The 21,069-nt window shown below is 34.9% G+C and overlaps 1 protein-coding gene across 3 annotated transcripts; it reads left to right on the forward strand.

Annotated features, from left to right (window-relative positions):
• The first annotated feature begins 345 nt into the window (after positions 1 to 345).
• Positions 346 to 20,876, forward strand: Oatp26F (Organic anion transporting polypeptide 26F). 3 transcript variants are annotated; one of them, XM_018506410.1, is made up of 13 exons: positions 346 to 556; positions 2,717 to 2,772; positions 12,240 to 12,459; positions 13,832 to 14,000; positions 14,437 to 14,575; positions 14,930 to 15,107; positions 15,514 to 15,616; positions 18,009 to 18,130; positions 18,252 to 18,515; positions 18,745 to 18,946; positions 19,060 to 19,210; positions 19,290 to 19,672; positions 19,764 to 20,876. In XM_018506410.1, exons 2-13 carry the CDS (start codon positions 2,725 to 2,727, stop codon positions 19,948 to 19,950), a joined length of 2,166 nt encoding a protein of 721 aa, XP_018361912.1. In that variant the 5' UTR covers positions 346 to 556; positions 2,717 to 2,724; the 3' UTR covers positions 19,951 to 20,876. The 3 variants fall into 3 exon arrangements, with proteins under 3 accessions (XP_018361912.1, XP_018361915.1, XP_018361914.1); XM_018506413.1 differs by lacking the exons at positions 346 to 556; positions 2,717 to 2,772 and adding an exon at positions 7,760 to 7,816; XM_018506412.1 differs by lacking the exons at positions 346 to 556; positions 2,717 to 2,772 and adding an exon at positions 10,792 to 11,813.
• The last annotated feature ends 193 nt before the right edge of the window (positions 20,877 to 21,069 follow it).

The raw sequence follows: 21,069 nt of genomic DNA on the forward strand, positions 1-21,069 counted from the left end.
GCTTATGTATAAAATTTAAATATGTGTACAAATTGTTCAAATAAAAATATGTTATAACAGATATAAAGATTAACTTTATACATACACAAAAGAGTTACTTTATACATATTTATAAAGAATTATGTATAATTATGTGACATACTTATATGATAAATATAAACCTAAATATATCTATGTATTATGAAAGATACGTATAATGTTGAGAATATTAAAAGAACCTGATGTTATGCTCCAGCGTGTAGCAATGTGTACGACATAAGCCCCACTCTTCGAGGCCAGTCACTGACTTGAGGCTACATCAAGTTCAGTTAGTTAGTGAGCGTCCAAAGTAGTCGTCTTGAACTCGTGGACTCGTTCGCATCAGTGTACGCGAGGTAAAAAGCAATGCGTTATCGCGAGTTTATTGCTTTTTAAAGACAGAAACATGCTGTAATGAATGTTAATTCTGCCATAACGGAATTATATAATCATGTGTTGTATTGTATCGGTACGGATTACAAAACTTTATCTTCAGTGTATCAGATTCAAAATCCGCGTTTAGATATTTTTTAATACGGTAAGTAGCACAAAACTAGATTACATAACAGCAAACATATTGTAACTGTAAATGTTATCAATTGTAAATATACATCGTGCATGAAATTACGGTATTGTAAATAAATCGTTAATTGTTAATGTATCATTTAAAAAAAATTATTAAAATTGATATACAACAATATTGTGTGATTACACAATAAAACAGATTTATTTCGGGCTCTATGTAAATTTTTATACGTATATAATTTTTGAGCGCGCTACGTCAAATGTCAGAAGAAGAGAAGGAAACGGTCGCATCTACCGTTTAGTTATAGAATGTAGCTATAATCACTTCTTGTCTTCGTTTTGTTCATAAGCTTACGAACGTTACGTTAATTAATTATATAGCGATGCGAAAGAGATGTGTACAGCAGACGCAAATTAATTAACGGAAGCACACCATTATAGTATCCATTGAGACTCATATAATTAACTAGAGTCGAGAAATCAGCGGTACGGTGATTTACAGCAATTCTGACGTTTCTTCTTTCTCGCGTTATTTTTTTCCATTTTTTGCCTCGCGTATGTATTATTTTAGGAGAATTAAAAAGAAGGAATGTTCGATTGAACAATCAATAACAATAAAAACTTTTATATTATCGATACGTCCATTACGGTAGAAACAAATGTTATTACGTATTCACGATAAAGCACGACTCCTACGTGAGTTTCGATCAAATAAATTTGGAAGAAATACGTTATAGCATCTTTTTGCCAGTCTTTTCAATTCGAGAAAAATGTAACAAAGCATATACTGCTTTATTGAATCGATTGCGATTTATTAAGTCTGACATTTATGGATAATCCATAATTTATTGCGAAACAGTATAAATACAACATTTTTTTTATCTTTCGAGGACGTGGAAAATTGTTTTCATTTTGCTGACTAAACTGTATTCCTTTGTTATGAAAGAAATGCATGGATTTTGTCAGAACGTTGAATGGAGATTATAGAGAACGAAAGACATTACATTTAAACGATTCAGTAAAAATGTTTTGTCTATAAAACTTAAAAATTCTTTATGAGAAAGAGATACATATTTAAAAGAAAAAATGATTGAAACAAATAAATTGATTGCAAAAATTGTAATCATTGTAACACAATACAATAAATCGTATTTAAAAAAATGGAAAGATTATAGAAGAATGATATTAAACTCTTAAAGATAATTTCGATTGAGTGTTTATTCTATAACACTTGACCGTGCATCTTTGAATTTTCGCCCGTTTCTTTACGTTTTAAATAATCAATAAGGTCATCAAAAAGTAATACATGTTCAAAACTAAAAAAAGAGACTATATTTTTATCTATCTTATCACTCCGACTAAATGCAGCTAGAAATAGCTGATATAATAGCGATTCTTATTTAAAAAAATTATTTTAGTAATGTCATCATCTTAAGATGCTAATGTGATCGTTTTATGACATCTTAAGGTCGTACTTAAAACGATCCGAAAATTAAAATCAACTATATGAATATCAGTCATATAGTCATAAGTTGTTGCTTGTGGATATGAGACTGGTTTATTTGCGAGTGCAATCGTCATACTGTTAAACTTTTGAGAAAACATACTTAATAGAATTGAAAGTTTTCCCACAAGATGACCTACTACAAACGAACCTTAAATTCGATTCATATAAAAAGATTAAGTCTGGACACATTCCGCGCAGGGTGCATAATAATTTAACATGATGTCCATTATCCTGTTACTTCGATTGTTGTGAACATTATCACGCATTATATGCATCTATCAACGATCGTCTTACTAAGATACTACAGGAACATTCAAAAATATCTACTCTTTTAATGTTTAAATAAGGTACAGAGATGTTTGATTTTTTAATCATTTTTTAAATCAATTTTTCTTGTTAATGATATAATATTATTTTAATAAAAAAATATATCTTGCAGAGCACTATTTCGTTGTGTCAGCTACGAGTATTTTCATAAATAAATGGTATAATATGTATCATTTAATAAATTGTTATTACTTAATATATAACTGTTTTATTAATAATACAATGAATAAATAATATAATATCATAAATAACTATAATAAATCATATAATAAATGGTATAATAATTTATATCAATTTACATCATTTTATATATTAATAACTTTTATAATTGTTTTACAGATTGCAACATGACAGGAATAGATAATTTAGGTTATAACGATGGCATCGCACCAACGGTAAGTTAATAATACTAAATAATAATTTCATTAAAAGATGAATATATATGTGCAGTACCACAAATAAATTTAATAGTATAAACTGAATAATGAACATAGTAGTAGTTCATAAAAATTGACTGTCTTTGTCTGAGTGTGCTGCTATATAATACGTATATATGTAAACATTGTAATATCTTTTTAATACAATGATGTTTGATATAACACAGTAATTATGAATTATTTAAATCCGTTTTAAACATAATTAGCTACTGCTTTTTTTTTCTATATGTGAACACGTAGATGAATAAGGAAATTTTTACGCAAAGTTCTTACGATAATCAAAATTGAGCTAATTGAATTTCTAACGCACCGTGCGTTGTTATAAGAGTAATTTAAATGCTCGAACCATGTGATACCTGGAGGGAAGATAAAATTGATTTATCTGAATTCTCTCGTCCGTTACTTTCGACTTTCAATTATTTTTCAGAGATATAAAATTGGGGAAAAATAATCACGCGTTCTACTAAATTCTATAAATTTAACAAATCACCATCACTGTATAATGTACAAATAAATAACTGAAATGCCGCAATTTATATTTTATCAAATATATTCTAAGTAAAGAAGGATATTAAGTTTAGAATGTTTTTTAGTTAACATGAAGAAATTCTAAGGTGTGCAAATTATACAGCATATTAAAGGGCTATTTAAGTGTGAGTCAAGTAATGTATGCTTATCTTGAGAAAATATCATAACAACGTGAGAAAAATCATGAACAAAGACAATTAATCTAACGCTATCACATTTATTGATAAAAAATTGTTAAGTAAAACGTCAAGACGTCGGAAATTAAACAACAATGACTATTATTTTATTACTTAAATACGTATTTTATTATTTAAATACATATAACTTGGAGATTTTTAAGTAAAAGACGAGTGACGAAGAGTTCGATATAGGTAATAATCGTTCGGTTTTAAATCGTGACTTTAAAAAACTTATCAAGTTATACATAACATTAAATAACAATAAAAGTTTATTGTTTAGTTCTTGGAATGTTTTGATGCGTTACTGAACAACTTTTTATCAATATATATGATCATGATTGATAAAAATATGAAATGTGATTAATATCAATAAATAGAGCATTGCCTATATAATTATGATCTCTTTCATGTTCCCAATGTTTGTTCAAGATAAGCCACTCGAGTCCGCTTTAAGTAGCTCTTAAATATGACATATAATTTGCATATCTCGCAACTTTTTCTTCATATTAACTTCATAGAAACTTAATCCTTCTTTCAAAATACAACTAATTATTTCTTTTTATAAAATGATTTACAAGATTTTATCAAAGATTTATAAAGTAGTTATACGTAAAAAAGTTAGTATGATGATATTTTTATAAAGCTATTCTGAATTTTGTTTCTTATCAACAAAATAATTTCATTCTATAAACCATATACACAAAAAACATTCATGTAATTTTTCCTATTATTCTTCTTTATCTTTAAACGTCAATTTTTAAACACAAAATTGCATTAATTTTTCACAACTTTTAGGCATTTTCTTACTTATGTCGACATAAACATTTTTACTGGAAATGTGAAAATTATCTTCTGAGGAGTCAATAAAACTTTCTTGTTCAATATTACATTAAAAACCTTGTCATTATTCTTGGTCCTGTGTGTATATACTTTCTTCTTTCTTTAATAAACTTGAACTTCATTTTAATCTTATGGACGATAAGGCAGGAGTTTGCCACCGTATCCTATCGCATGGTGTCTCGAAAGAATAAACAACTGCCGTAACCCAGCGCATTTTACCTGCCCCAACGGTGTTTGCGTTCGCGAAAATTTGCATCTGCATACTCTGGAAATTTGCATAAGTATATGTAAGGCGAAGCTATTGGTAGGTAGGTTCGAGATATTGTCGCGTTTTTCTCCAGACAGATAATATAATAACGCATACGCGTGTTTTTACGAAATCTGTAGAAAGCCAGATTGTCACAATTGTATTTTATGGCTTAAGTATATCTCTTTGTGATTTTATGAAATACTTAGCGTCCGGAAAGTTAATCGTTTAATGTTAGCTGCAACTTTAAGGCCTTTGCTGAAAATGCAATTATAATTCTTTGATTTTCTTTTTTATGAGTCATATTGAGCGTAGTGTGTTTTTGCAGAGAAATTATCTCTAGTTAATCTGCATTCGTATATATATGCGTCGATATTTCCGCAACTGTTTTCCCTGTGAATTGATTGACTTTGGAATAGTTACTTTTTGCTGGTTTCACCTATTCTGGTTTTTGCGATTGACGCCTCCGGACTTGTCCGATTGAAAGGTTAATTTCAGAAGTAAACAGTTATAAAACGAGATGATTTACGAAGCGCATATTCATTTGTTGAATTTTCTACACATATCTTTTCCGTAATGTATACGATGCGCGTTAGTGCAACACTTGAAAACAGTAATTGAAACGTAGCAAAGTACTCTGTTTTCTATGGGTTTTCTTCCATTAGAAAGTCTGACGAAACTCTTGAATAGGGGTAGACTGTAGCTCATACTCGGTTTCGTTTTTCATTCCTATTGTAGTACCTTATTTTCGGTAACATCGCTCGTACGAACGAAACGGTTTTATGCCGACTTAAAGCCCGGAAAAGCGGGCTGAGCGATTGCACTGCAATTATGTGAAGTAGCGCCGCCCGTCGTGATGAAACGTCGAAGAAAAAAATAATGATAGAAAAAGGGGAGTCGGAACGCGGAAGTTACAGCGTACTTCGACATTGTCTCAATTAATGAACCGTGTTCAAAAGCATGAAAAATTGTAAAAAGTGGAAACAGAAAGAGAAAGAAGGAGATAGAAGAAGAAAAAGAAAAAGAAGAGAGTGAGAGAGAGAGAGAAAGTATGTGAGTGTGTGTCACGTTGCGTCGATAATTTATAATTTTAAATAATTAGTCGATTTACCATGCATAAGAAATACATTAAAATGATTTTTCTTGTTTTAAGTAAGTTTTCTAATAATTTTTGTAGAATGATACATAAATATAATAAAAAGAAGTTTACTTAACAAAACCGCATGAATAACTCGTGTATGCTCATGTCTACGGTAGATATTATCCATTACAATCTATTATATATAAACGCATAATAGCATATAAAAAAGTATAATTATGTAATATTTAGTGTCTTATGTTACAAAAATAGTTACATCTGTTATTGCGATATGTATACGCATATAAGCATGTACAAAGTCTGAGAATGGAATGTGACGATATTTTTGGACTGAAATAAGATTATAGAAAACGCAGGACTAATTTTTCAAGGTTATTTATTTATGGGAATTAAATTAGGGTTAATAAAAGAACTTTTTTTTAACATAACGTTGTGTTTTTTCTTTTTTTTTAAATATATTTTAAAAGGGGGGAAAATATGTAAACATTTTTTTTAAGTATATTTTTAATTTTTTTAACATATGTTTTAAATAGTATTGAAGGAAACATGTATTTAAAACATTGATTAAACATGTTTTACATGTTTTTTATCAACTCTGGTTTATCCTACGAAAATAGGCTTATTTATTGTAAATAAGCATCTCTATATTTATAATAGTTCCTTGCAGGTTTTTATAAAAATCTTTATTCAGTATATTTTGATTTTAATTAAATTCTTAAATCTGTTATATGTTCTTCTTCAATCAAAGAATATTCTGAGTTCTTTATTTTAACTATCCTTGAGGTAGTTCCATTTATGGCGAAAAAGAATAGCATTTAGAATATATCATCTTTTTTACAACAATCCCAAAAATCTACCCGGACGATCCTATACATAATCTAAAATTAAAATTTAAGAAAGATAGAAATTTTGAGAGAGATCAGGTGCACAATCGCAGTGTACACTGTTCTTTAATTATTGAAATCGCATGAAAAAGAAATACTTGCTTTGTTGTACCGCGCGTCAATATCGAAGAAAGTGGATGACGGGGGAGGAAACATCTAAATAATTGGCATCTGCTTCACAAAATGCCTGTTTGTCGGCTGAGTGCCGTTTAATTTGCATTAACAAGCTGTTTGGCATATTCACTTTGCATTCCCGTAAATCGAGTTACTCCTGAATATAGTTGTTAGGAATACATCGGTCACGGGCATGCTGTATAAACGAAAGTTGTCTATTGATTAGTGGGATGCACTTTCCGCTAACTTTTCATCTCGTTGTCGCTTCAAAAATGCAAACCATATATATATAATCGTATTAATTATCATATAATTACAGACTTGTCCCTGAAAAATTTTTAGTCACTTTACGACTATGCAGATTATATCAGACGTTACGTCAATAATCAAGAAGAATGTAAAAAATTTTCTCACGCGATATGAACCTGTCTGCGTCGTATCCGCGTTTTCAGCTGAAACGTAACATTTGCAACCAAAAGGAGGAAATCTAAATGGCAAACGGCGCGCTTTATGTCGCGTGTCGCAAAACGGCCTACCGGCTCTCTCTCGTCGTTGAGAAACCCTCGCGAGGAAGAAAACATGTGTCGGCATAAAGAAAGGTACGAAATATCGAACGTGACGGTAGACGAGAGCAAAGCTCTTTGGAGACACTCGTTTTCATTTCGAACGAGAAAGGATCGAGCGGCAAAAAGGGGAAGCCATGAAAGTATATTTCATTATATACACGGCTGTGTAGATATCGCCTCGGTTTACTGCCCTCCCGTCTTCCGCTCTCCAGGTCGATGGATAACCATCTCGTGCGAAGCAGGAAATATTTTACCCCGCGTATAAAGGACCTCCGTTCCATCGATAAAAGAATCGAATACGAATCGCGACTGATGTCAGTCACCTCTCGAGCGACACGAGGTATCCACGAACCAATCATTCGTGGATTTTCCAGTCAGCATAGGTTTTATACCGTGACTCGCATTCGTATAAGAGGATTAAAAGAGATCGCGATGCGCGTATCAAGAGGCGCAGACACACCGAGCGACTTCCGCGCGGTTGAAAGCGAGGAAGAGAAACAGGACTTTCACATGCGATAAGATTCCTTGTAACATCAGGATTTAGAGTTGGTTTCATCATTCTTATTCTTCCCCAATACGTCTACAATACTGTTGCTATACGTAAATGGCATATTTTCGACGACAAATTAGAAAATTAATAAAAGCTTTCTGGCGCGACCTCCATCGTGTTGCCCGTTCGAGACCGCCTACGCCCTCGAGCATTGACATAAGTCGTTGTTTGTCTATTGTCATAGGCGTCACGATGGATACCCTGTCCGGAAAGAAAATTGCACGCTCTCTCGTCACGAATTTATATTCCGACATATTATTCCTTCCTTTCGACGAAAATTACACGTTCATCCTTGAGTAATTCTCGGCAATCGAGACATTATAGTTCCTTCGATCAAGGCTCTTTGTAACACCTGAGGCACTTGGAATGCATTTGGAGCGTTTGGCATAAATTTCGTAAGAAATTCGACGCCTATGGGGTGAAACGATCGTCGTAAGAGACGACGTCCGCTCGCTCGTCTTCCCGACGAGCAGACCCATACACGGCAACCGTAACGCTCTGCAAGCGGAAGCCATGAATCTTTATTAAATCCACGAAATTTATGTCGAAGCGGTCGCGTGGATTGTGAAACGTGCGTCGCGCGATGGTCCCCGTAAGAGTATTTATTTTGTTCCTCATTCCCTCTCGTCCAACCCCTCGTGCAACATGCGCAATCTCCGTTTACTCTGTTCGGGTCGTTTACATTGTGTAATAAAATATGCCATTCCACGTATGTATGTATAATGTATACACGTATTTATGCATAATGTGGCTCTTTCCTTTTTTTTTTTCATTTTCAGTGACGCGCGTCCGCCTTCACCGAGCGAATAATCACTGTCCGCGAGGCAGATGGACATGATATTTAATTTGACACGGTAAATAGCTGCTACCGCGAGAGGGCGAATACTTTCCATTCCTACGCACGCATAATTTCTGATTTAAAACGACATCAACACGAACCCGCTCGGTTCTGTTGTTTTACCAATCCATTCTTTTTTTTTTTTCGACTACTTTCGCCGCACGCGATCGAGGAATAAGTCGATTTTTATGTACGAGTATAAGCGAGAGTATTCCCCTTGCTCGACGAGAGCTCTGTATTTTGTACCAGCCTCTTTAAGAGGTGATATTATCATAGTGATTTATTTCGATCTTCTCGCCTCTCTACGTACCGGCGTTATTGCTACCATAAATTCAAGCGCGTTCACGATGTTTGATATATCCGACCTGACCTACGCTTGTCTCTCAGTTGTCTACTCTCCCAAGCACTCTAGAAATTTCGGCATTTCCGTGAGAATATTGAAATTTCCCTTATCGTCGTCTCGTTTACTCTTTTTTTTATTCTTTTCTGCATTTATGAATTATACGTGCCATATAATTCATATACGGTGAGAGCAAAAGGTATTCGTACGAGGAAATTTTTTATAAAAAAAGTCTTATAGAAAATAAACATTAATTAGCAATTTTATACAATGAATACATTCTGTTCTAACATGTATAAATGAGCTTCGCATGTATTTCTGATATTATAAGCTAAATTTCTCGACTGTACGAATACTTTTTGATCATCCGAACAATGGAACTTTTAATTTTCGCTTATTTTTCAGATGATATATTTTCTATAATTAACAAGAAATGATAATCAATTAAACGTCGAATCGACGTCGAGTTGGTGTTGAAATTATCGATATTGATTCGACATCAATTCGATGACTCATTTCTCGCTGGACAGTATTTAATTTTTAAAAATAAAGTCTTTTTAAAAAATATTTTCTTTACGAATACTGTTTGTACTCACTGTATAAATGTACTGCGCTAGTTTTGTTAGTTATTTTATCTGTGATATCTCAAACTTATTTATCTGATCTGAGACATTTTATCTTGTTCCATATATTGATCGTTCCTGCAATATGCATTCTAACAGTTACATATAGTGGATGCGATGGATCGAGTTTCATAGTAAACATTGATATCGTTGACAAAGAATCAAAATTCAAATTTTCAGCCAAGATGTATTTTGTAAGATCGATACTTGTCTTTAAAAAATGTAAAATAATAAATTTCGAGTGCGAAATTCTTTCAGCCAAGTTTATTATTGTAAATTTTTTCGATTTTGTAAACTTCATAAATTATTTATTCTAAATTTGTAGCGACTTACGTACCAATAAGTTTATGATTTTGACAAGCAATTTTAAATACTTGCGTACTCAATAATTAAAGGTGTAACGCAGATAGGCAGAATTGAGTAGATAAAAATGTGAATAATAGCATCTCAGATTTATACTTTATCTGTAACTTAGTTTAGATCATTAAAATTAAAATTAATAATAATAACACCATGCTATAAGACGAATGTTATCTCTCTGCGGTCGAGGTTGATAACGAGTGTTCACTAATTAGCAGTTAAAACACCACAAGCGAGCGCAGGGGATGTCAATCCTTGTGAATACATACGTCAAGCGCTTATTAGTCAGCTCGAGCTTCGCGCAAGGTACTTCACGTTATTACGCAAGACGCATAAATTTCCTACAAAAGCCAATAAACTTGATCACATTTAAATGACGAATGGAATCGGGTAGCTCGTACGTCTTGATGGCGAAGCAACAGCTTAGTAGGGATGGTTTATAGCGGATCGGAGAAGAGTAGGAAGAAGAGTGTGTGTATAGTATAAGTCGGAGATAAAGCAATAGATGGGGAAGGGAAAGAAGAAAGAGAAAGAGAGAGAGGGGGGAAGGGGAGAGGGAGAGAGAGAAAGAGAGAGAGAGATGGGATAGGAGAGAGCGACAGGAGAAAAGGTATGTCTGTGATAAAAGCAGGTGGTGGGTTGATAGCAGAGAGATAGAATGAGAGAGAGAGAGGGAGAGGGAGAGGGAGAGGGGGGGAAGTAGAGGGAGAGAAAGAGAGAGGGGGGTTACCTACACTACGTTTAAACTCAACGGGGAAAACTGTGAGAGCAGAAGCGCGAGCGCGAGCTTGAAGCGTGGGTGCGGACTTCAGAGTTCAGTCGCGTGCGATGCGCGCTCTTAGCCGCTACGTGTTCCTTAGCTCCGATTTTTAACGACTGAGAATGACCGCGAACGTGAAAGACGCGCGCGTAAAATTAGACATACGTTAACGGATTTATTAAAATTTTCATGATCGTTTTTTTTTTTCACGAAGGTGTAACGAAATATTTCCACTGCGATACATTTTTTTTACGATACGAAAGTCTACTCGGAGTACCAATCAGAACCGGTGAGAAATAAATCGAGAAATAAATCGTGGATCGCGATATTGCAAACGATAAAATGCGACGTAAACGATAGAATCGCGGTCGTGGAAATCGTATCGGGAAAGGTGCGCTATTTTCGATTGGCTTTCGATTACACGGAATCGAAATTGACGAGTTCAACGGGACGGAGTACGAGCTTCGTGTTTGATACAGTTTGATGGAATGATGTATATTTTACTATCGGCAAGTTTTTGCCGGTTGAGGGAATTGTAATTAAAACTTTACAAATAGAAATTACTAACAATAAAGGAAAGAGAGAGACAGAGAGAGAGAGAGAAAGAGCGAGAGAGGGAAAAGAGAGAAGGTGAGAAAGAAAAAAAAAGGGTACAAGATGGAAAATGCAAGCAACAGTGCTTCGAAGACCATAATACTCGTCATTGAGCAAACAAACTTTCCATCAGCTGTGAAAAGTTAGAGACAGCGCGATGAATTAATCGCTGACTATTCCTGTTAATGGATAAAATAAAATTTATCATTGAAAATTTCTTATCAGCGAGCCGATATCTTTTTCGAAAAGGAAGTTGCGATCTCTGACCGCAATTGAGTGGAAATGATCTCTATCTAATGAGACGAACATTGAAGTATTAGTAAAATATTTCGTTACTAAATGTTTAGATCATATTTTCACGATCAATTGTTATCGAAAGATTTAAGATAAAGGAGTGGAAGCTAAGTGGAATTTATAGATTCTTGCCACGCTTCGTGGAAATTGTCGATAATTATGAGGGACAAGTTCACATTCAGCGTGAGTATCGTTTGATACGATGTTGCAATCGATTTTGTGTTTTTTAATACGTCTGTCGCGATTTACAAGGAGAGTCGGAAAAGTAGAGAAAGAAAACACAAACGTCTGGCTAATATTTGGTTTGTAACCATCAGCATATGGAATGAAACGCTTGTAGACAGCTATCACTCGAGACCATAGGTCACAGAGATTGTAGCATATTCTCTCTTCTATTTATTGTTAGAGACAATCATGTCGTTTTGCGCACGCCGCATGCGAGTTCGTTGAATTTACCGTTACTACCACTTTGTCGTTTATTTTGCATATCGTATTTTATAAGACTGGCGAGGAGAACGCTGGTGTATATTGGAAACGAAGTGCAATATGCAATATGTATTATTTATATCCAAAGTGATAGAGATAAATCTTCGCTGATGTAATTTACAGTCGGGGGTGCCGGACATGCACGAGACCCTGTCTAGCTTCCCGGAACAGTTTGGGGATGGCCCGAGAAAACCGGAAATAAAGCCGGAAATTCCGAAGGAGACGGATAGAACCGCGGACAATCTGAAATGCGGTTGGTTCTGGTTCAGGCCAATTTATTTGCAGAAATTTCGCACTGCGAAATGGGCGCTTTTCTGGCTGTGTTGGGCTGGGGCGATGCAAGGTACGTATATAGTTTTGAGTTAACTTTTCGTATGGTAATTCACTCGGCGCGACGTGGGGCTTCGCTGCAAAAAATCGTCAATAAGCTTATTAACGACGTCTAAAAACGAAATTTTCAATAACAATGCTATAAAGACGCTAGTCAGTTAATATATTAGATTAGTGCAAAAAATTTGTACTTTTCCTGTTAAATTTATTCAATTAAAAAATTCAGAGTTACTTTAAAAAGTAATTGAAAAGGCTTTTAAATAAATAAAAATATTTTTTATTAAAAAATTTTTTATTAAAAGTAATATAGATTATTTAAAAAATAATTTTAAAAGTTTCTGAATAAATAAAAATATTTTTTATTCGAAAATAGTGCGTTGAAACCAATGTTGCTAGTGGCAATTTCGCTAAATTTTTTTACTGAAATTCTTTTTAAACTTCATTTGACAGATATGAGACAGCTTTTGCACTAATCTAATATTTCTCAGTTCCTCCTTTCGAGTTTGTCAGTTAGCGTTAGTGCGTGAAGCGTTAACTTTCTCTCCGAGATTAGACGCGAGTGTCAGGGACGCGAATATTTTCATATCCATTTTCTCATCGCTCCGTAAACTCTTATTATAAAAAAAAAAAGAGCGAACAAGCCGCATCCTTGTGAGAAACATAATTTCTTGATAACATTTGATACGACGAGATGTTGTCGCGCAGCAACGCTAATAGTCATACGTTATCCGCAATTTTGATGCTTCTACGTGAAAATAAGCTCGAAGGGGGTGATGATTGACGATAACGAGAAAATTATCCGATTAATATGTATAGTTCGTGTTAACAAGAATAGCTTAATATATCGGAAGGAATAATGCATTGATAACAGAAAAGGAAAATTTCAAAAAATTTATCAATCGTTGAAAAATACGTAAACTTGCCAATCAAGAATCTATTTTTGATAAAATACGTTACATTTTTGGTAAAATATTAAAATGTATTACAATGAAATACGTGTTTCCTCTTGCCAGAGGTGATTCTTTGGGATTAAAATACGTCTATTGGATGCATCCTAAGGGAGCCATTTACTCCGTGTTTCTTTAATAGAGATTAAAAAGACCAACGTTTATGTACATTGTAATATCATTAAATTTTCAACAGTGTGGAAATATATGTATATCACGCGACAACATATTTCATTATGCTTATTAAAAAGTCGTTTGTGATAATTTGTAATTAAAATTTTTTAATGGTCGCAAAATTATCCTTTAATTTTAAAACAAACTATCTGTTTTTCGAGCAGCAATCGTAAAGTTGGCTCGTATAGGTAGTGAATGGAGCTATCGCGGTACTGATTACGCATCATACATATACATAATATACAAGAATGTTCATTGTTTTAGGAATGGTCGTGAATGGCTTTGTAAATGTCGTCATAACGACGATAGAGAGGAGATTTGGATTAAAATCATCGGAGACTGGCTTGATAGCGGGTGGATACGATATAGCTAGTTTTCTTCTTCTCATACCAGTAAGCTATCTTGGCGGCCGTGCGAAAGCATCGAAACCAAGGTACGCACGTGTATACCGCGTCGCGCCATTACCTTACGCATTAATATTAATACCAATATCGGTTCAATACGACGACTCTCATAAATATTAATCTTAACGCCAGTTCGTCCGACACTGTCGATGTTAATCCCCGTCGCGTTTCTTTGCTACGACACCGTCTCGGAATCCTCGCCCTTGTAATCAACAATCGATAACCTTTCTGAAGATTTTAAGTCAGGTAGAAATACCGAGTTCGACGACGGTCGTTTCTAAAAAATTATTTTACCCAATTAAAAAAAAAAAAAAATGATAAGCTAGCACTTGCCAAACAATACGCACTGAGCCGATGGTCCTCCTTACTCACAATTCGATTCATCCTTGAAAGTATAAAAGTCTAGAATTAATTTTGCAGTGATTAATTTATCCTATTTCAATCAGATGTTCTGGAATGTCGTAGGTATATCGGCATAGGGGTTCTAGTCTTAGGTATAGGTAGCCTGCTGTTTGCATCTCCGCATTATCTTGCCGGACCGTATAGAGGAGGTCAGCAAACAGACAACGTATGCCAAAGTGTCACTAATATATCGAGCCATTCGGTAAGCTAGTATAAATTAAATTACTATGGAATGTAATTAAAATTCTCTTCATTTACATATCCGCGGTTTACTTTATCACAACGTGACAAGTTTAATCGTAACGGTGGCTTGCCCCGTAACACCTTCTAATAACAACGCGATTATATTGCAACGTACACACGTTAAATTCTCTCGTTAGACTCCTAAACGAAATTTACATCACAATCGATAATAAACACAATGCGTAATTCAATGCGTGAATGACTAATCGAAACTTGTTTGTAATACCGTGCTTTTCTCGATTTCCCACTTCTATTTACGTAGTTTGCCTAGTGAACCGGCGACGCCAGATTTATCATTATTTCGGCCACTCAGATATCCTGCACGGATCAATCTACCGTTCAAGCGGACCTAGAGCCTTACAGTGGCGTGTACTTAACCATATTTCTGGTAGCTCAGCTGTTACATGGCGCCGGTGCGGCACCCTTTTATACTCTCGGGGTTACATATTTAGACGAAAATGTTTCGAAGAAGATGTCTTCGGTATATCTAGGTAAGATCCGTATAAGCAACACAAATATATCAACGTATCAAGAGTGTGCAGGGCACTTCAAATATAAAACCTCAAAAACCACATAAGTATATTTAATATAATATTCTATAAATAATTAAAAGTTATATTAATATAAGATCCTTAAAAGTTATATATACATATATTACATATTTATGTAATATATATAACTTTTAATTATTTATAGAATATTATATTAAATATACTTATAGTTTGAGAGGTTTTATGTTTTAAATAATTTTTTCTTTATATTTGACTCTCAAGTGTCCTGTACACTCTTGATATTGTTGTTTAAATTAAGAGAGATCTTTGTTCTTATAATAATTTACAAATATATCAATTTTTTTTCTAAATCGATATTAATAAAACAAAATGTATTGTGTGTTAGGTGTTTATTATACTATGGCTATAATAGGACCCGCGCTAGGCTACGTTGTCGGTGGCGAATTGCTGAAAATTTACACAGACTTTCTCACAGTGGACTCCTCAACGTAAGTATTTAAATATTTTAATAGATCGATTTTTCCAAACGCGCGCGGCTGTTTCCTGTTATTTTTTTAAAAATAAATCGGACATCTTTATTTCCGCGCGGAAAGACAATGAAACAGGAGTGATGGATATTTTATTTGTAATGCATAGTATGGTGTGCGTCGAACGAAGACAGGGAGAAACGTGTAGCGGTGGTGGCATCGGAATTCGTCTCTTCCCGTTGTCAGGCTAAACGCATTTTCCACTTTTTTTCCCTGATAACATGCGGGAACGTTTAGTCGCGCGTCAGCGGCAACTTTATTAAATTCTCGCGAGGATTTATCGGTCGTTCGCGTCTATCTCTCCGACGGAATATACACGAGCACACGTATTGTGGGTGTATACGGACATGAAAACGCGCGGTTTCGAACGGAATAACTCGCCGATCTGATGGTATGCAAATGTGCATATTCGTCATTTCGCCACTAGTATTCGGATGATGTGCATATATTGGTCGTTTGTACGGAATTCGATATTAATAGTAAAATGATCTCCCAGTAATACATAAAGCGTCGATTAAATAAAGCGAGGGTGAGCGTGCAACCGAACGCTCTGATCCGATTAGCTAATTTTCGAGAATAATGATCAAAACGATGGTAGCGATTTGGTGTATTGTCACATATTCGATATCTCCTCTTCCAAAAAAAAAAGAAACATATATTTAGCCAAGAGGTATGAAAACCCAAAGAGTCACATTGCTCCTTTAATGCACCGTTGCCGTTAAAAATACTCCCCAGGATCATTAGAGCGTATAATGGGCCGAGATTAATAGTGCGTGTAACTCTACTGATATACAGTATATCCCGTGGGGAAAATGTCAAGTGGCGAACCAGTGTTTGACGATGTGACACGCCGATATTACCCTTCAAAACTGTTGGCTCATCCCCCCAGCACTTAGGACACAATCAAGTTCCATTTGTCCACTCGCCTCCCCGTGGACCCTCCCCCAACTACGCGCCCCTTCATCGACCGTTGAGTCATTCTGTACCGCGTGAGAATCAAATTAATCGTTAGGCGAGAAAACTTTTTTTTCACATATTTTTTTCGTACTCACACGCATATATCTAAAAATCTTATATACTCGTACATGAAATAGGAACGAGCAAATAAATCGAGATGCGTCTTTATAGTCGCACTGTTGCGGTTGCGATTACATCCTTTTTTTTTTACGAGAAACGAGATTCTTCAAGAAAAAAGACAAATGAAAGGTGAAATTATTCGTGTAATAGGTGTGGCTCTCCTATCGCTCCACGTGATAGTCGTTCGTGCATGCGCCGCGTTTAATTTCGCAGGTAAATGAAAAGTTTCGCCGGAGATGCAGCAGCGGCAGCAGCAGATGTAGCTGGCCTCGAGCCGGTTGAAACGAATGACTTCTCTACGTGCACTTTTCCGCTTTCTCACTTTCAAGTTCCTTCCTGTAATAAGTTACATTATAGCTTCCCTCGCGTGCCGTTTCTTTAGTAATAGTTTCCGACCGTTATACAAATTATTCCTTTTCTTGGATCAAGTATCGATTCTGCCGTATCAGGCATAAATATTCCATTGACTATCGTATTTATCGTGTTTGTTATCTTTTAAAAAAATTAACATTGTTATCAATATATTTCCATAATTTCACTGGATCAAGTGAAATACTCAATAAACATTCGCAATTAATATTTATCAAAATAATTAAATCAAAGGATTTAAGCAATCCTTTATGTTATTAATATTTATGGGGATAATACGATTCACTTTAATTATATAAAATACGTCATTCTAGAAACTATAGCATACTCATTGAAGAAATTCTTTTCCATCTGTTAAAAAGATGGTTTACTTTTATTATATTTTTTTATTAATCGATAATTATACATTCTTACAATTATATATTTTTCATTGAAAATTTTAGCAAAATTACTTTTATTCAGTTAAATAACCGCGTCATTAATGTCGAAACCACGCAAAAGGAACGTTCGCTGCATCTCGTACTAGCGATTAATCAAAGAAGTTACGTGAAACTTTGTCAATCGAGAATTTCTAATTGCCCGAAATTAGGATTGCCAAATTAGACAAAAAGTTAAATGAGAATATGTAAGTACTTTACAAACGCGCTTGGAATAATCCTTTAGATCACATCTTTTTCCGACGGAGAAAAATCGGTCAGATGTTTTTTTTACAATTCATTCAGCCGAGATAAAAATGGAAGAAATTAATCGGTGTTCTAGTTTCGTTCAACTTACATCCATTAAAAGGAAACTTGAAATAGAATCCTGAGATCTATGTGGAATAAATTCTAAATATATTTCCAAAGGCAAGACTTGCCAATATGTTTTATCGAAAATCTATTGCATCCTAAACACCATTGAATTTTAGGATTGGGTTAACTTCTGATAGTAATGTCTGGGTTGGTGCATGGTGGATCGGTTTTTTGGCAGCTGCTGTCATATGCTTCGTCATCGCGATACCAGTTTTGGCATTTCCGGCAGTTTTACCCGGTACGATCTTTCCTACGTTTTTAGATAGAATAATAATAATTAAATAAACTTAAAGATATATTATACGTATTAAATGAATATTTAGTAAGCTGAGTTCTAAAAAGATGGATGGTTTGAATAGGATCGGAGGAATTAGCCAAGGATAGGGTGTCAGAAGCGCACGAGAAATCGACTCGATCTTCTACCGCGGCAACGGGGGAAGCGTTTTCCAAGATACGAGAGCTGCCACGTGCTATGACCGAATTACTTGGAAATCCGGCATTTTTTATGCTGAACTTGGCAGGTGCCAGTGAAGGGTTGCTCATCGCTGGATTTGCTGCTTTTCTACCGAAACTGATTGAAAATCAATTCAGCGTCAGTGCCAGTTCGGCCGCGTTGCTGATGGGTGAATAATGTCACAATTCAATTAATCTATCATAATATAGCATGAATTTCGATAAGCACTGTTGTATAAAATCATTTTCACAAAGCTTTGGAAATGATTCGATATGAAGGAAAGTAATGCAAACTACACAAAGAATCGCAAAGAAAATTTTAACAGATATTAATTGATGACATTATTAATTAATTCTCGCTATGGTTTATATTACAAAATAATATTTTCCTATTTTTAGGATTGGTGACTGTACCAGCCGGAGGCGGCGGTACATTTCTCGGTGGTTACCTGATAAAACGCTTCAATTTGCCCTGCTCTGGCATTTTAAAATTTTGTTTACTAGCTACAGCCGCCTGCATCGCTTTCACGCTGTGTTTCGCTTTAAATTGCCCGAACTTGGATTTCGCTGGATTGACTGTGCCCTATCAAAACATCACGAGGTTTGTACTATCGATGGATTTTAAATGGCAACGAAGTAATATAAATCATTAGTGCAGCTCATTCGATTACGTTTACTTATTTTATTATTAAAAATGAGACTTTTTTGTTATAGAAGGATCGCGTTGTCTCTTGAAAATACCTGCAACAATGGCTGCGGATGTTCTAGATCGCAATTTAACCCTATATGCGGCGTGGATGGAGTCACGTACTATTCGCCCTGTCACGCCGGATGTTATCGGGAAACACCAATAAACAATGTCAAAGTATATTCCCCGGTGTATTTCTAAAATAGCGTTTTGTTTTTAGACAGCAAATAAATGTCACGCGCGACTGTCTTTCTAGATATACTCGGATTGCAGCTGCATACACGCACCAGCGATGAATTTGACGAGCGAAGATACCGGTGACGTCGTCCAGTACCAGGCTGTCAATACCACCTGCGAAAGTTCATGCACGTACCTGTGGCTGTTCATCGTCCTGGCATTTTGTAATATGTTCATGACGTTCCTATGCACAATGCCAGCGCTCTCGTCCACCCTGAGAGTCGTGCGCGACGATCAACGATCATTCGCTTTAGGCATACAGTGGATCAAAGTTCGGATTTTAGGAACTATACCGGCACCAATGGTATTCGGCGCTCTTATAGACGATACCTGTATCTTGTGGAACGAAACGTGCGACGGCAGAGGGGCGTGCCTCGTATACGATAACTACTACATGAGCAGGTTGGCAATTTACACAGTGGTACCTTAACATGATTCGCAGATTAGTTCTCACAAGTTTCAAATGAGTTTGTTACAAACATGTTTTTCACAGGTATATGCTAGCGCTGGCATTCATTGGAAAAGCGGCTTCGCTTCTTTTCTTCTTTTTGGCATGGTGGACGTACGTTCCACCCAGTACGAGAGGCATCGATCAGAATTCTCGGCAGCAAACGACAGCTACTTTAATGCTAAGTGACACGTCTCAAGAAGTTGAAATAGTACCGGCTACGATAGCGTAATCTTGGATTATTTTATTTTTCTTATTTAGAAAGTTATTCTTTTAGAACGGTTATTTTATAGAAATAGTAGAAATATACCGCGGATTATACACGGTTAGATAAATGTCCCAGCATTTCTCTTTTTCGGTGAGATTCACTCTGTGAAACAGGACAATTCACGTTAAATGAGAATATCGACGCAAACACATAAACAGATATCAAGATAGGATAAATCGTATATGTCAATATAACAATGTGAACAAAAGTTGTCATGAAACTCCTTTTTGCACGTTAGGAAGATAAGTTTTTGATAGCCCTACAACCGAATGTAGTTTGAAAAGCTATACATTCGGATATCAATCAGGGAATGTAAAAAACATATCCAGATAGTTGTGCCAAAGAGCCTATAATATGCAAAGCATATTCTACATTTTCTTTATATAATGGACTTATAATGACATTATAAGTTTTGGGCCTGATTGCACCAACGTTACTTTGATTTTAAGCGAAGCTTAAAAATATCTCTTTCTTTTTTCAAAGCATAGAGAGACAGAAAAAATAGAGTTCAAGACTCGCTTAAAATTAAAGTAAAGGTGGTGCAATCGGGCCTTAATTAAATCTATAAACACGGGCCAAATATCCCATTTGCGCAACTCGATCCAATTTCCCCTAATATAAACTTTTATAATCCTACATTCGCTGACTGTCAATTAAAGATTAATTAATTGTATTCCCTGTAATGATAAATATCGATAGTTCTTTATACCCAAAATGTGACTTACATAAATTTTGAAGATGGTTTTGCCATATATCAGCCTTGGTGGTTGTCGTATACTATATTATCGATTTGATATTACACTTTCTGCGCCGTTTTTCGCTATAATTATTTTTATTAAACGGAAAACGCCAGTATGCCTAGAGCACGTATTTATACATGTCATCAATAAAAAGCTGAGATATATTACAAATCTTTGTCTCTCTCAATATAAGATTTTCCATTTTTTCTTTCTGTAGAATATATTTTTATAAGCAAATCTTGTAAATTTGTCCTAAAATATCATTGACGTACTTATATTAAAACTGCATATTTTAGAAATTATTAATTCTTCTGCACTCTATTAGAAATAAAATAAATAGATA

The sequence above is a fragment of the Trachymyrmex cornetzi genome, unplaced genomic scaffold, assembly GCF_001594075.2.
Source record: "Trachymyrmex cornetzi isolate Tcor2-1 unplaced genomic scaffold, Tcor1.1 scaffold223, whole genome shotgun sequence".
Lineage (NCBI taxonomy): Eukaryota > Metazoa > Arthropoda > Insecta > Hymenoptera > Formicidae > Trachymyrmex > Trachymyrmex cornetzi.